Here is a 17369-nt window from a genome sequence, read left to right on the forward strand (position 1 = left end):
CAGTAGGAGAAAAAAATGCTCTCTCATTTCCATCAGCTTCTCATAGTATTCTGTTCACAAATAAAATCCAGAAATAAAGCAAGCATAAGCCCCAGATGATTTTTCTTTTGCACATAAAATGTTTTTGCCTCGCCTACCTTGCAGTCAGCTCAACCTCTTTGTACTTTTCCGCATTTCTCAGACCTGTCCACTGGAAGCGCAATATTGTGGACCAGCAGACTGATTTATCTACAGAAAACTCATTTCCCTCTGGACATATTCTTCATGAAATCAGAGAGAAAGGAACAAGGGGAGAAAAGCAGATCACAGGCAGTGAATTTTGGATGTTCTGCCTTTTATCGACTAGGGTGACCTATGTGATTTCCTTTCAGATTGTGGCCGTTCCCGCATGCATCCCGATTTCTGACGACAGAAAAGGCATTTGTGATGTTCTCCGTACCCCTCCTAAGGCCAGAAGTATCACACCATCTGTGAGTAAGACTAAAAAAGGTAACAGAGGACACAACACCTGGAAACCCAAACCAAAGTTATCTTAGCATCTATTCTAACTTGGTCCAAGGGTGATCTCTTGAAAGGTATACGGAGGTTTCTTTCATTGAAAAGGGACATTTTTGTGCATGCATCAACAATAAATAGGCACAAGAAATGTAATTTAACATGATTCCTTGTGTGTGCGCGCCTGTGTTAAACTGGAACTGTCTCCTGATTGTTCATTCCTAGCACCTGGCACGTAGAAGGCCCTCACTTAATGTTTTCTCAATCAAAGGCTAGCAGCAGAGGGACAGAAAGATTGGCGTGCTGCCAGACAAGATTTTTCAGTAGATAGTAAACAGAAGAGGCTGAATCACAGGATTAAAAACTAGCCCACAATTTCCTTTTACTGACATTTCCATAAGTAATGTGTTTCATCTTTTTCCATCAGAGAACAGAATCCTCAAAGTGTCAATGTCATCATAATACTAATAGTCTAGCTCTATAATCTTTGGTTTGGCAGGGCATGGGAAGGACCGGCTGTCTCTCTCTCTCCTCTCTCTGTTTTGCCGTGGAATGTGACAATGTGTTGTTCCTATTGGACTTTATATAATGCTGAATTATATATAGCCCTTGCATTTTTCCATGCTTTTCCAATCATCTTCAAACAAGTAGGCTGGTAGGGAAAGTCTCTCTTTGTCTCCCTGTTGCTCTGCACTGCCAGACCTTGGGCACCTTGCTTTGGGTCCCCTCCCTATTCTGTGTCCATCAGTCACACACAAGTCAGCATTTGAGGGGTTATCCTTTCAGTGATGTGCGTGCAGTTTGAACAAAGACCTCTGCTTAGAATCTTCAGGACCCAAAGCACAGGATTCCTGCCTTTCTCAATCCAGCAGATGGGCCTTCCCTAAATTTAGACTTAAGTCATCCCTAAACTTGGACTTAATGAATAGTTGTGTCCTCTGCCCAGTTGCAAAACCAAGAGCAGATTACTATTTTTTTTAAAAGGCATTCATTTTTCTGGCCTTTAAATTGTTTGTTGAATCACACAGAGAATACTATCTCTGGACATGGTGATTCAAAATGTTGCAACTCATTTAAATGCTATTAATGGTCATTTCCAAGAAGTACAGTCAAAAGGTTACCTGTCCAAACTCTACAGCACCCTCCCTTGCAATCACGATCGTCTATCCTTCTAGTTCACTTGTTCAAATCCATCTCATATCAATGTCCTTTAACCCAAGACCCTCGATCTATGAACCTTTCCACTCAAATCCTACCAACAGCTCCCTCACAGCCTCACTTTCTCTCTTCTCCTTCTGGGATTCCACCGTCCATTTCTAGAATCACTTTCCGTATCTACAATTCCCTATAAGAAATCCTACAGGAAGCTGCATGAAATGGTTGTAGTATTAGGGGAAGAACAGAGGTTGACACCAACAGCACCATTTTGCCAATAACCCAGAATCTGAGCTGGATCCAAAATGGTAGCCTGGGAGAGATGGATGGCTCCTGACCTGAATCGTCTTCACAGACTAGGGGTGTCTGGTTCATAATTTATGCCTTGGCTGCACTGCCACAAATTTCTCCAATAAAGAAAGACATCCAGGGCTTCCCTGGTGGCGCAGTGGTTGAGAGTCCGCCTGCCGATGCAGGGGACACGGGTTCGTGCCCCGGTCTGGGAGGATCCCACATGCCGCGGAGCGGCTGGGCCCGTGAGCCATGGCCGCTGAGCCTGCGCGTCCGGAGCCTGTCCTCCGCAACGGGAGAGGCCACAACAGTGAGAGGCCCGCGTAACGCATAAAAAAAAAAAAAAAAAAAAAAAAAAAGAAAGACATCCACATTTGTAGCAAGTCCAGATCAGAGCCTATGAATCTCACCTCTAAATCAGCACACACAGTGGTGAGAGAAGAATTGAATTCCCCAGAGCTTGTACGGCCCAGTGTAGTGGTCAGCCTCCACCATCCACCCCTGTTCCAGGGACTCTCAGGACACCTAAGAGAGATTATCCAGAACTGATAAGGCTCACCACCCTCCCCAGCCCTGTTGGCATCTTGCATCCTGGAAAGGGCCAAATCCTTTAAGGGCCTCCACCTCCAACTGACTGAAGCTTCGTGGTTAGAACATCTTGTGATGTGCAGAACAAAAATGCTGTTCAATTATTGTCTGTCTAAATTAGGGTCTGTGGCAAGAAGCTTCTGAACCTGATTTGCATATAGAAGCTTTATCAGGGTTCAACACGAGTAAAAATGTAAGTGAAGCAGGATTGGACGGAGGAAGAAGTTGAACTGAAATGCAGTCACAACATAGGCCTCAGTCAATCCTACAGGGGGCTCCACAGCTGAGATGGCCCTTCAGAGTTGTCTTGCATTGAGGCAAGGGGGCCAGGCCTCTATATCCCCACATCTGTTGCAGGAAGTCAGCTCCCCCCAGTCAAGGGCAATTTCCAGACAGGGACTCAGCTGTGAACAAAGCAGCAGCCAACACTCTCAGCAGATGGGGGAATAACTGTCCTAAAGGGGGCTTGGGCAGCCCACTACAGCATCCACTACACTGCCATTTTAAGGCCAACGGCAAGAAGAACAAACCTGAAATTTCAGTGCCATGCGTATATCAGAATGTAGATTTAAATTTCAACCACTTAACGCTATATTTTATGGCAGAATATTTGAATTGGCTAATTATCTCTCTAATAAATCCTATCACCAAATCTTCCTTTGGGTCCTCTGAGGCCCTGAGGTGAATGGAACTGCCATCCTCCTCTCCTCTGTGTCATCAGAACCAGATGAACTTATCTTTCTCAGCACACACCATCCCTCAGAGAATTCACCTGTATGTGGCTGCATGCACCTCCTTCTGCTTGGTGTACCCTTCAAAGATGGAAACATGGATTACCCATCTGCATATTCCCACGCCTAGCCCAATGCTTGGTAAATAAGGCACTTGATAAGGGTTTATTGAATGAATCAATCAATCAACGAATGGGCAAAGCTGACTGCTTTTTCTCCCCTGCAGAAACAACAAAATAAGAAAACATGTTTGATGAAAAGAGGATAACTCATTTGAGTGTATGCCTTTATGTGTGCTTATCATCAGTACTTAACAAGGGCTGTTTCCCTTTAACTGGCATAGCATAAAAGGGCTATTCTGAAAACAATCAACTGTATCTTATAGGACTCCTAAATAAACCAAAATCTATCATAGGATTTGAATGCAAACTAGAGAGGAAATTAAAATGTAAAACATGAAACAGCTGGTTGATCGGCTTTTACAACAGACTGTGGACCAAGGCTATATTCATGTCTTATCTAGATGGGTAAAAATAATCATAGAAAATGGTTTGCTACAGGACTATCCTTTTTTTCTTTTCTGCACTGAAACACAACAGAAATATCTAATTAATGATCTCAAACTTCTAGAAGCACAGGATAATGGTATTCAAAAAATTTTAAAGTGCTATAAAAATATATAAATACCTAGTAAATCATGGTAGGCATAGAGCATTAATTGCAAAAGTGGTTTGCCTGCATGTCGTAGAGAGCAAGAATTACTTGCCACCACTGAAATTTTACAAGACTAAAGATCATTTACAAAACCTAGCACCTACAATTTCATTAAATTACAACACTGAGCTGGTGAAGAACGATGGTTTTCTCTGTGCTGTGTCAGAGAGGGAAAAATACTGGCTTCCTAGTGAAGTAACTAAGAAGCCCATCATTAAAATTCCACCTTAAACTGATGAAACTTTCTTGGGGTGACAATTCTGTAATCATTACTAAATGCCTTAAAAGGATTCCCAACACTTATTTCTAGGAATTTCCTAAAGAAATAATCAGAGTTATGCACAAAGGTTTGGGTATAAGGATATTCATAATAGCTTTGTTTAAAATAGCAGAAATTTGGAAACAACACAAATGTTCAGCAATAGAAGATTGGTAAATAAATATAATCAGATGAAATAATATAAAGTTATCAAGATCGTATAGAAGAAGAGCATTTAAGACATGGTTAAACATTCATAATGTTATTTATTTAAAAAGAACTACCAGCGAGTGCAGTAAATACAATAGATGGTTTGCAAAAAGAAAATATAGGTGACAGTAGTAACAGTGGCTGTTTTGTGTGTGTGTGGGGGGAATCAATTATAGATGATATTCTTTCTGTCTCTTTCTGTAACTTACAGATTTTCACAATAAATATATATTATTTCTGCAATTCACCTTATTAAAAAAATGTTCCCACATCTCCAAAAAAATTCCTTAAGCTGTAAATAATCAAGAAGGAATGTGATTTCATCTTTCATTTACATCAGTGGCCTTTTGTCCTAAAAATTTTCCAGGGAACTTTGGTTATTAATTCTTCACTTTACCCTAAGTTATCTGAAAGGGAGCCGTGTTGGATAACAAAATTTCCAAAGAGCGTGTTGCTTCAACTGGAAAATAACCCAAAGAAGGGAGATAGAATTAAACATAATTATAAAGAAACAATTTAAGACAGAAACACAACTGGGATCACAGGAATAAAAAGTAGCTCCAATTCCAAAAGATGAGGTCAGGATTCCAAATTCACTATAAAAGAATCATTGGAAATGTCTGCAAGGTAAACGAAAAGGGGGGATTATTTAGGCTGGAAGGAGAGCAAATAAAACTAAGGACCTAGAAGGACACCTTCACTGTTGTGGAATTCTGATAAATGTTGATGATGATGATGAGTCCAGAGTGAAAAATGGCCCAGGTAAGGGATGAGATGACACGAGATCAAGAGTGTAAACTTCTGACATGAAGTTGAAATTAACTAGAACATGACATTTAAGATGCCATTAAAAGGAGACTACGGTAACATAACTAACATTTGAAAGGCCAAACCTACCTGAACTTGCTTTCTGATTTTGCCCTCTCTCACAAAACAACAAGTTTCAATGACAGCTTTTATGTTACAAAACAGGATGAACTATTCAGTTTGTGTTTGAGATTGCCCAAGATGTGTGTTTGTCATTTAGTAAGCTGGGTCACAACCCTTAGGAAGAAAACCTCTTTGATCTTATTTTTTAAAAAAAGGAAATTTAAAAATACAGTCAAGTCCTTCCATTTCAATTATAAAACTTCAGGGGGGAAATACTATTTTTTGTGATACTTCTTTTCTGGGCATGTTCTCAGCAAAATAGAAAAAAGGAGAGTGTACCATTGAAATGCTTCTTTCCATTCTTGTCTCCCCTCCCTTTCTCCTACAACCTTCCTTGAGCTTCAGGATAACTCAATTCATTATACACAGCTGATCACCTCTCAACCTATTCCTGAATTACTACCCATCTTTTGGCTGCCCTGGCTCTAGGGTTGCCCTCTTTCACCTATCAGGTACACAACTGCCCATCTTATCTTTATAGTAAAAATGGTCAATGCTTCCTTCTTTCCAACCACAGAAAAACGTAACCAACTCACTTTGCTTTTCCTTGCTTGATACTGCCCTCCTCCTTCTAACTTTATTACCCATTATCTCCCCATCCTACTAGTCTAGACTTGCCTCTATATTATTCCTCCCATCTTTAAAGCCTCTCTCTTCTTCTCTGCCGACCCCAAACCTTAACTGTTCTTCAGGAACTGTTCAAATTCCACTCCTTCAAGGAGAACTTCTCCAACTCCTGGGGTCTTCAGTGATTTCCTCTATCTAACTTAGTTCTTGGGTCCCCCAGTACAGAACTCAATTATTATTATTATCATTTTGACCATGCTGCGTGGCATGTGGGATCTTAGTTCCAGGACCAGGCATCGAACACGCCCCCCTTGCAGTGGAAGCACGGAGTCTTAACCACTGAACCGCTGGGGAAGGCCCCAGAACTCAATTATTTATTATTTCTAGTCTTTTCTTATTGCCTATATGTGCTGCTCTTGTGTCTCCAATTGCATTTTAAGTTTTCTGAGGGTAGGAACTTGGTTTTCTGTAGTGCCTTCGTTTACTGAGTTAACCGAGGAGACTGAAGATGGACCCATTTTGTGAACTTGAAATCCCAGACCAGGGATTGAACCTGTGCCCCCTGAAGTGGAAGCACGGAGTCCTAACCACTGGACCACCAGGGAATTCCCTAGAGCAAACATTTTTTTTAGCTCAGGAGGAATTTATGGGATTTGGATGGTCAAAGTCAGGAAAGAATTTTATACCATTCTCAAGGGAAATAATGACTTTTATTCAGAAACAGTCCTAAAACGCTGAGCCCAACAAATTTGGGGCCTTTGCCAAATGGCAATGCTGCATTTTTCACCTCAGCAAACTTCCAAAGTATTCTGTTATGGGGACAAAAACACTCATTCTGAACAGGGCCTCTCAATTTGGCTCACTTTTTGGACTTACAAGTGCATTTGATCTTGTACGTTTCCAGGATCCCCTCAGTTAAGTACTGCCTGCTGACTTGTAAAAGCAGCAGAGTTAATATTGATTGACATTCCAGAAATTAGCCCCAGGACCATCACTCCACTTAATGAGTAAAAATCTGGAGGCTGTGGAAGTAGGTTACCAACTCAAGCTATATAGTTAGGGACACAGGTAGGATTTGAACCCAAGTCTTAGGCTCCCAGAGTCCTTGCATTTAACTTCTGTGTTATCCTGCTTCCTCCAGGAAATAAAAGGTTAAGTCCATTCTTTCAACAGATTTCTTGTGGTAAGGCTTACCTTCTCTGGGTCCAAAGCCTGAGAAGACCCACAATCCTGATCAAGGGATTCTATCAATTTCTGGGGGCTAGGGTGAGCTGGGTTCTTTGCTAAACACCAGAGATAGGGAGATACATTGTACAAAGTCCCTGATTTTGAGCAGCCTATGATCAAGTGAGGGTTCACAGATACTTAAACAGGTAATTTACATTAAACATGGTAAATGATATCCAGTAATAGACATACACATGGAACACTGCTAAGACTATAAGTATAATGGCCATCAAATCCAAAGATGAAACAAAAGTTAGTGGGAGTTCTGATACAGTCACATGCTATTGTACACATTTCATTTGTCCCAGGTGCTGACTTGACATCTACCATTATACTATGACCTTGTCACCTGTAATAATTCAATACTCACTAATTTTAAATATTATTAAACTGCAGAAGTTCTACTTCAGTGTCCATCAGTCAAGTGCGTATGCATATATAGTTTGAATCTTGACAGGAATAAAGAAATGTACAAACATTAGAATTTGGTGATAGCAACATTTGTTGTCATTACTGATATCTGGAGAAATACTTGACACGGGAACATTATACTGACTTTACCATGTCAATAGAACATGAAAAGGCTACTGAGGCCCAAAATATTAGAGAAATAAGTTAGAAGCTAAATTATCTCTTCAAGTTCATAGGATAAATTTGAGTCAGAGGCCACCTCTGTATTTACTGTCAAAAATGCAGAAATCATCAAAACAGCTGATTTTCTTTCTCTTTTTTTTGCCCTATCAGTTGCATTTAAAAGCAGAATTTTAAATGGCTCTGAAGAACCTAGGGGCAGGACAGGAATAATGATGCAGATGTAGAGAATGGACTTGAGGACACGGGCAGGGTGAAGGGTAAGCTGGGACGAAGTGAGAGAGTGGCACAGACATATATACACTACCAAATGTAAAATAGATAGCTAGTGGGAAGCAGCCACATAGCACAGGGAGATCAGCTCGGTGCTTTGTGACCACCTAGAGGGGTGGGATAGGGAGCGGGGGAGGGAGACGCAAGAGGGAGGAGATATGGGGATATATGTACATGTATAGCTGATTCACCTTGTTATACAGCGGAAACTAACACACCTCTGTAAAACGATTATACTCCAATAAAGATGTTAAAAAAAAAAGCAGATTTCTTTTTCAGTGATAATCCATATATCTGTGTATATTCTTTCTTTCTTTTTTCTCGTAACCATTTTTTAAATTTTTTATTTGTTATTTATTTTCGTCTGCATTGGGTCTTCGTTGCTGCACATGGGCTTTCTCTAGTTGTGGTGAGTGGGGGCTACTCTTCGCTGCGGTGCACGGGCTTCTTATTGTGGTGGCTTCTCTTGTTGAGGAGCACGGGCTCTAGGCACGTGGGCTCAGTAGTTGTGGCTCGCAGGCTCCAGAGCACAGGCTCAGTAGTTGTGGCGCACGGGTTTAGTTGCTCCGCGCCATGTAGGATATTCCCGGACCAAGGATCAAACCTATGTCCCCTGCGTTGGCAGGTGGATTCTTAACCACTGTGCCACCAGGGAAGCCCTCTCTTAACCAGTTTTTAATTGAAGTCTAGTTAATATACAATGTTGTGTTAGTTTCAGGTGTACAGCAAAGTGATTCATATATATATATATATGTATATATATACACATATATATATTCTTTTTCAGATTCTTTTGCATTATAGGTTATTATAAGATATTGAATATAGTTCCCTGTGCTATACAGCAGGTCTTTGTTGGTTATCTATTTTATATATAGTAGTGTGTATATGTTAATCCCAAACTACTAATTTATCTCTTCCCCACCGCTAACCCCTTTGGTAACCATAAGTTTGTTTTCTATGTCTGTGAGTCTGTTTCTGTTTTGTAAATAAGTTCATTTGTATCATTTTTTAGATTCCACATATAAGTGATATCATATGATATTTGACTTTGTCTGACTTCACTTAGTATGATAATCTCTAGGTCCATCCATGTTGCTGCAAATGGCATTTGCATTCTTTTTTATGGCTGAATAAGATATATATATATATCACACCTTTATCCATTCATCTGTTGATGGACATTTAGGTTGCTTCCATGTCTCGGCTATTGTAAATAGTGCTGCTATGAACATTGGGGTGCATGTATCTTTTCGAAATAGCGTTTTCTCTGGATATGCGCCCAGGAGTGGGATTGCTGGATCATATGGTAACTCTGTTTTTAGTTTTTTAAGGAACCTCCATACTGTTCTCCATAGTGGCTGTACCAATTTACATTCCTATCAACAGTGTCTCCATACCCTCTCCAGCATTAATTGTCTGTAGACTCTTTAATGATGGACATTCTAACTGGTGTGAGGTCAACTACTCATTGTAGTTTTGATTTGCATTTCTCTAATAATCAGCGGTATTGAGCATCTTTTCATGTGCCTGTTGGCCATCTGTATGTCTTCTCTGGAGAAATGTCTATTTAGGTCTTCTGCCCATTTTTGGATTGGGTTGTTTGTTTTTTTAATATTAAGCTGTATGAGCTGTTAAACCAGCTGATTTTCAAACTCTGATGACATACATATCAGTTGTATTACTCAGTGTGTATGTCTTTTCCATTGTTCCAGCGTGAACAAATTGTATCAAAACAAATTCTAAGTTATAGTTACAGAGGAAATGGCTGCTCTGATGATGGGCAAAGGTTAAGAGGCTGGAACTAACTGCTCCTGCAGTGACATTTTCTCTGGGAGCAGAAGAAATCAGCAGTGGTAGAGCATAGAGGTTAAGAGCATGGCGTTAATTGTGATTTCACCACTAACCAGCTGTGCCACCTTAAGCAAAGTTGGTAACCTTTCCATGCCTTAGTTTTCTCATCTAGAAAGTAGGGCTAATACTTCAAAAAGCAGTTTAAAGGGTTAAAAGAGAAAATGCATGTTAAGTGCTTGGAATGGGGCTTGGCATCTGGCAAGCACACAGGAGACAACATGGCCACTAACCACTAATGGATCTGAAATGGCGGTGTGCCAGTCGACTCCACTGTCAAACCTTGGGTTGAGGGAGTGGCTAGTGGCTGTGCATGTACACACCCTAACACACACACACACACACACACACACAAACACACTCATGGAATATTATCTTGTAACAGGGATGCTGCTTCGCAGCCCTACTTTCTTGGCTTGTATGTGACTTACGAACTCAGATGATATACGAAAGTCAGCAGCTAAACTGAAAGAAAAATCTTAAACTCCAATTATTTTTAATATATATTTAAGAGATAAACATGTCAGAAATTCTAAACACAGAACAGATTTCTACACGAAGATTTCGAATTCATTTGGTACTCAGCAGATGTTAATACTAGGATCACCTCACTGTTACTCGATTTAGCATATAGACAACACTCAAAATGCTGGCTCTTTTATTATTAGTAAATAATTAATATTATTAAAGACATAAATAATAGTCCCATTTACTATTTCTTCTAATTAAGACAGGAGTCAGGTGGCTGAAAATGAGGACCAGGTCAGAATCGGAATAACAGCCAGGCTGGGGTAGTGATGAGATACAGATCTAGTGCTTTTAAAATGTCTTCTGAAGAGGAACACAGTGGGTTTAGTGGCTCTGAAGCCCAAGGTAAGCCTGAGCTCTTCAGGCTCCGCACCAGAGGGAATGAAGGGATGGGGGTGGGGCAGGATGAGGCCGGAACCATGCGTGCGTATATACCTTGCATCCTGTTGCCACCTTATAAATGCCTCACAGCAAGAAAAATGACTGGTTAGTAAAGAGGGAGATGTGATTACACAGAGGTGCCTGCCTCTGCTCCCACAGATTAAAAAACCCTAGGAGTTAAAAAAGATATCTTTTTCAAAAGGTACAAGCTGACACCATAATGACCACTGTGTACAGTCCTTCATGTGCATTCTTTCTAATCCTAGCAACAACCTCTCCGCCAATAAAGGCATTAGGAGTCTCATTTTAAAGTTAAGGCAGCTGGGGGCTTCCCTCATGGCGCACTGGTTAAGAATTGGCCTGCCAATGCAGGGGACACAGGTTCGAGCCCTGGTCCGGGAAGATCCCACATGCCGTGGAGCAACTAAGCCCACGAGCCACAGCTACTGAGCCCGTGTGCCGCAACTACTGAAGCCTGTGCACCTAGAGCCCATGCTCCAAAACAAGAGAAGCCACCGCGATGAGAAGCCCTCGCACCACAACGAAGAGTAGCCCCTGCTCGCCGCAACTAGAGAAAGCCCGCCCACAACAACAAAGACCCAATGCAGCCAAAAATAAATAAATTAATTAATTAAATAAATTAAAGATAAGGCAGCTGAAGAGCAGAGAGGTGAGGGAAATTTTAAGGTGACACAACAGGTAAGTGTAGGAAGTGGGATTCATAACAAGTCTGTTTGATGTTTGATGTATGCTGCTTAAACATTGCCATACTGCTTCTCTATATCCTGTCCTTGACCAGGATATACAGATTTCCAAGCACTTCTACCCGATTACTATTTTTTAGAACATTCAGGTGGGTCATAGGAGTCCAGGGAAGTTCTCCATCTTTCTTCATCAAAGGTGAGGTGGGGCTTTTGCCACTAACATACAGGCCACGTCTGCCTACTGCGTCCCTCAACTCGTGATCCCTCGTGGGCCCTCTCTGACGCCCCAGGCCACTCCTGCCAACCAGCAACAAGCTGGCCCTCCTGGCCGCACAGATCACCTCCCAAGTGTTGGTTACCACTTGGAAAGCTGGCTCTGATTCCTCCAGACTCTTAGCCAAGTGCCTGCCACCCTCACATGACCAGATCTCCTCTCTCAAGCCTGGGGGGAGAAAAAGTTCTCCTTTCTGCTTCAAGTTTCCTTTTTTAGCTTTTATTTTGAGGCTTGAGCAAGAGTCATTCCAGAATTGCAAAAGATAGTTTCCATGGTTCTACCAAACCAAACTTTAAACCAAGACTCGAACAGAAAACAAAAAAAAACCCCCCCCCCCCCCCCCCATATGCTGCTGTCCAGCTCCATGGGGGAAATGCCATTTACTCTGCCAAGTCTCCAGAGATGAGCTGCTCCTCGGGCGAAAGAGATTTCAGGATGTGTGCATTTATATACCACACACATTTCCAAAAACAAAAAGCTGTTCTATAGTTGCCTTGGAATTTTTCAAACACTAAAAAAGAAAGTTACATATTAACCAGCTGTACCCCCAGTACACCTGTTTATCCCAAAGGGAGTGATTAAAATTTGCTGACAGCCTTGCAAACTATCAGAGAATTACCAGAATGACCAGAATGTCCCAAGTTTAATAATTAACAAAGTTAAAAAAACAGAGTCTAATTCAGACTCTTTTTTTTTTTTAATTTTTATTTATTTATTTTTTTGCGGTACGCGGGCCTCTCACCGTTGTGGCCTCTCCCGTTGCGGAGCACAGGCTCCGGACGTGCAGGCTCAGCGGCCATGGCTCACGGGCCAAGCCTCTCTGCAGCACGTGGGATCTTCCCGGACCGGGGCACGAACCTGTGTCCCCTGCATCGGCAGGCGGACTCTCAACCACTGTGCCACCAGGGAAGCCCCTAATTCAGACCCTTTTAAACCACTGTGTCAGTCACCGACTAATCCCCAAATTCTGATTTTACCACTTTTCCCATTCTCAATATGATTTGGCAGGACCTGCAAAAGGACTGGTAGTGAATGGATGTGAATATCAGATCCAATCAACTGCTGCTTTGTTGGTGTAAAGTTAAAGTTCATTAATTCAACTCATTTTGAGTGCTAACTGGGCCAGGCAGAGCTCTGGAGCTGGGGTTAGGGGTTCTCAGGGAGAAAAAGAAACACCTCCCGGGGCTCCAGAGGCTTACAGCCTAGTGGAGGAGAAAGATATTGAACAAGAAATGACATTAATATATGAACAATGAAAAACTCATGGAAAAGAACAAGATGGCAGAGGAAAATTAAACAAAGGCATCTAATCCCATTTAGAGGGATTTGGGAAGGCTGCCCCGGGGAAATGACATCTGAGCTAAGATCTGAGGTTAACTAAGGGTTTTTCAGTTTCTCAGTTTCCTATCTCTCTCATCAAACTATAAAGAATGACTGTAGGGCTTCCCTGGTGGCTCAGTGGTTAAGAATCCACCTGCCAATGCAGGGGACACGGGTTCGATCCCTGGTCCAAGGAGATCCCACATGCTGCGGAGTAACTAAGCCTGTGCGCCACGACTACTGAGGCCGTGTGCCTAGAGCCTGTGCTCCACAACAAGAGAAGCCACTGCAATGAGAAGCCCGCACACCGCAACAAAGAGTAGCCCCAGCTCCCTGTAACTAGGGAAAGCCTGCGCGCAGCAATGAAGACCCAACGCAGCCATAAATAAATAAATTAGTTTTAAAAAAAGATTATTATTATAAAAGAAAAAAGAGTGACTGTAATATCTTCCTCGCAGTGGAGGAGGTAAGCACGCCCTTGTCCAGTTCTGTCCCAGGCGTCCTCTCTTCTCTTTCTGCTCTTGGTTTGGGTCATTTCATGGACTTAAGTGGCTTCAACTAAAATGTCTCTGTCACACAACTCTGTCAGCCCAACTTGTTCCTTGCACTTCCAGCTGCTAGACATCTCTCCCTGGGAGTTCACCCAGCACCTCCAACTCTAGATGTCCCATCTTTCCCCCAAGCCTGCTCTTCTTTTTGCATCACCATATTCCTGTCACTTGACACATGCCATCTGTGAATGAAAAATCACCAGTGGCTGTTCACTGACCTCAGAAGGAACTAAATCTTTGTGGGATGACATACAAGGCTCCCCACAATTCATCCCAACCCACCTTCGTAGCCTGGTCTCTCACAAGTCCCCCCAACACTCCACACTGAAGTTCTTATGTTTCCTAAGCATGAGAACATCTCACATATTTGTGATTTTATATAAGCTGCTCTTTAGCTTCAAATACTTTCTTCATCTAGTCTCCTGGTGAATTCATATCCATTCCTTAAGATCGACTTCAAGTGTCACCTCCTCTGTGAAGTCTGCCCAGATATTCTCAGACAGAGTTGGACACGCACTTTGCCTAGAACTTCCTGCTACTAAGGCATCTATCATAGGTCATTAGTTTTACTTGTTCATGACTCTGCCTTCTGCCTCAGCGTGTGACTACCCCAGGGGCAATGGCTCTGCCTAATTAACCTTCCATTCCCTTTGGGATAAGATGTGGGACAGGAAGCAAATGTTCCTTGAATGAATGGATAATGAATTAATGAGTGGACTCCTCTTGTGACACCTACCGCTTTCTACCTTGTATTGTCTTTGCCTGGATACCTCACCTCCCTTCCTGAATGGACAAATCTTCCAGGACAAGAACAATGTGACCCATTTTTGCATCCTCTACCGCAGCTGGCCCTAATGCCTACTGTTTGAATAAATGAGCAAAACTCTTGCAAGACCTTGTGTCATACATATGTCGGACTTTGCAAAGCCATTTTCACACACATTGCTTCACTTACCTTTCACAAGGACCTTGTAACCTAGCTATGACTAGTTGGTGTTATCCTCATGTAGAACAATGCCTATTCTATGTAAGGTTCTTGAGAAAAGGCAGATCTACTCACCAGTCCCTTGTTTGGAGAGTTTGGGGGTCAGAGTAGAGATTCATCACTGTTGGAAAAAATAGCTAAAACCTTATCTATCTCTCCTATACGAGTCTAACATGAATAATTTGAGTGAGCTTGAAGGTTTGGAGTATGAATCAGAAAGGCCAAAATAAGAGAGAAAACAGAAGAATCTGAACCCGTTAGACACAGTTTGGGCAAGAAAAGGAAGGACTTTGGGGGCCTAGAAAGAGAGGCTTCAGCTTCCCTAAGATGGGGTGCTGTGCAAGGCAGCATGGAGGCACATCTAGCGATATTTTCTAAAACACCTAGGTAGATATGATTTTGAGTCCAAGTTCTTCTAGGAGAGAAGATGTCAAAAATACTGAAAGACAATGGCATCTATATAGCCTTAGCCTACCACAACATGCTGTTGCGCTTATGTACCTGTGTACCTGCAGCACCGGCCACAGAGCGTGGCATGGGTGAGCTCAGGAGGAACCGGGCAGACAGAAGTGGTAACCCCTGAGATCTGACTCAAAGGTGAGGTAGGCTGGAGTGGAAGAGCAGCACCCAACATCCAACACCTTGGTTTCTTCACCCGGCACAAGGGAGTCAGAGCACCTCTGCCCTGCCCGCCCCACAGGGAACAAGGTGGAGCCCTGCTCCTGAGATCTGGTTAGGGCACATTTTAGCCAACACATTCATGGGTTGTGGAGGTGTCCTAATTACTGCTCAAGCACCAGGAGGTCCTGCGGGTTCGGCCAAAGCATCGCCAGGGGTCTGTTAGCCAGGCTGTTTTGGAAGCATTCCTTATTTCCACTGACTCCATCCCATAGGAGCCGCCTGACCCTCCTGAGAGGGTGGGTTCCCCCACTGACCCCATCCCTCTTCTGGCTTCTGTTTTTCTGGGGGCCCTGCTGTGTGCACGGCCCCTCTCCCCCCGTGTCTAAGAGGGTAGTTTCTGTCCCCATCCCTGTTGGGCTTCTTGGCCACCGCCACTGAGGGCGGGGAGGAGGGAATGAGAGGAGAAGAGGCATTTGACAAGAAGGCCCTGCAGCCCCAGGCAGACACATGGCAATCATGGAACCACAAAGAATCAGGGTGAGGAGGGTCGTTGGTAATCGACTGCCCCAGGGTCCAATCTTTTCTGAACTGGGAGCTGTTCAAGGTCGTTTTCCTGGTTCCAGAATAACAACACGCAGTGGTGCACGCCTGCTCCAAGTAAGGATGTAGAGTGTCCAGGTCAGGCTGCAACAAAGTGACTGACCTTTGCTTGGGGCAAGTGACTGACCTTTATGCCACCCCCTAGTAAGACTCTGTCCCCTGCCCATTTTCTTCCCCCGCGATTTGAAAATTCCAGCTAGCTCAGGCTTGGCAGCTGTCCGGGGAAAAGTTCAAAGTCCAGCCCCAGACCTTCAACACATTTCCAGCCCTCGGCTTCTGTCCAGGGGCGCACCAAATCCTTCCCCCGAGGGGCGCACGAAGGGTCTAGGGGCTCCTGGCGGCACCCCGCCCCACTGCCGCCCTGCGTGCCTCCCTGGGCGGCCACTTGTCGGAGCCCGGGAGGAGGAAGGAGGGCGCGCAGCCGCCACTGACCTGAGATGCCGCCCCCCACCACGACCACGTCGCATTTGCTGCTCATGTTGCTCGTCCCTCTCCGGGCCACCTCGGTGCCAGCTGCTCCCGTGTCTGGATCGCGGCCCCCGCCCGCTGCGCTGCCCCCGCGCACCAGCGCCTCAGCCGAGCGGCTATATTGCCGGCCGAGGGCGTCGGGTCGCGGAGCCCCGCCCGCCCGCCTACGCGCCGGCCTGGTTGGAGCGCACCGCCCCCGACCCCGCCCAGAGCTCCGCCGCTCAAACCTGGGGAGGGCGGACGCCGGGGCAGAGAGGTCACTTAGGGCCTGCAAGAGTCCATGCCCGGAACCACCACCCTTTGGCCTTCTGCACTGCACGGTATTTTCCCATCAGCTTCCCTGGTGCGCTGTTCAGCTTGGGGGCTGGGAGCATGGCAGATTGGGTGTCTTCCTCCAGCACCCCAGTGACTCCCTGGAAAGGATCAGTGGAGAGAATAGCAAACAGTAAATGAGGGCTTTTCTGGTACCAGGCACCGTACTAAGCATTTTACATGCGTAATTCCCAGTTAAACCTTACAACAGCCCATTTTACAGATGAGGTAAGTGAGATAAAGTAGTTAGCGAGGGGCAAAGGCAGGATAAAAAGCCAGAAATAATGCTTTTCTAAAAAGCCAGGAAGATTCCAAGACCCACCTTGATCTACCACACAGTATTGCCATTACCTTGGCATATACTTGAGTGGGATTGCCAACCCCCCTCACCTGCTTCCGAATACCCACTTCTTTCCCCACTCTCCCTGCCCTTATGCCCACGGTGAACTCAAGCAGGTTCTTCCCTGGTATTGCAAATGCAACACCTAAAGGTTATCTTAAGAAGTCTCATGTTTGCAAGTGATCAAAACAGCCAGCTGCTCCTTGAGCAGCCCAGTGTGTCCCTTGTGGGAGCTGCCGAGGCAGGAACCCAGGAAACTGGTGGTGTCAGCGTGAGGCCTTGGATGGTCAGGGTAGAATTCAGAGGCCTCCCTGAATCAGCAAGGGGAGTTAGTTATGGCCCTGGGACATGGGCCTGGGCTTTGCCAAACGTAGGATGATTCAACGAGATGACAGATGTTTGA

General features: G+C 44.1%; 1 protein-coding gene across 1 annotated transcript in view; it reads right to left on the reverse strand.

Annotated features, from left to right (window-relative positions):
• MAOB (monoamine oxidase B) overlaps positions 1-16470 on the reverse strand; it is a 113869-nt gene extending 97399 nt beyond the window's left edge. The window contains exon 1 of the mRNA XM_032620151.1: positions 16279-16470. Within this exon, the coding sequence (XP_032476042.1) occupies positions 16279-16324 (46 nt within the window). The 5' untranslated portion in view covers positions 16325-16470. The remainder of the gene's footprint in view (positions 1-16278) is intronic.
• Between the last annotated feature and the right edge of the window lie 899 nt (positions 16471-17369).

Source organism: Phocoena sinus, chromosome X, assembly GCF_008692025.1.
Source record: "Phocoena sinus isolate mPhoSin1 chromosome X, mPhoSin1.pri, whole genome shotgun sequence".
NCBI classification, from domain to species: domain Eukaryota; kingdom Metazoa; phylum Chordata; class Mammalia; order Artiodactyla; family Phocoenidae; genus Phocoena; species Phocoena sinus.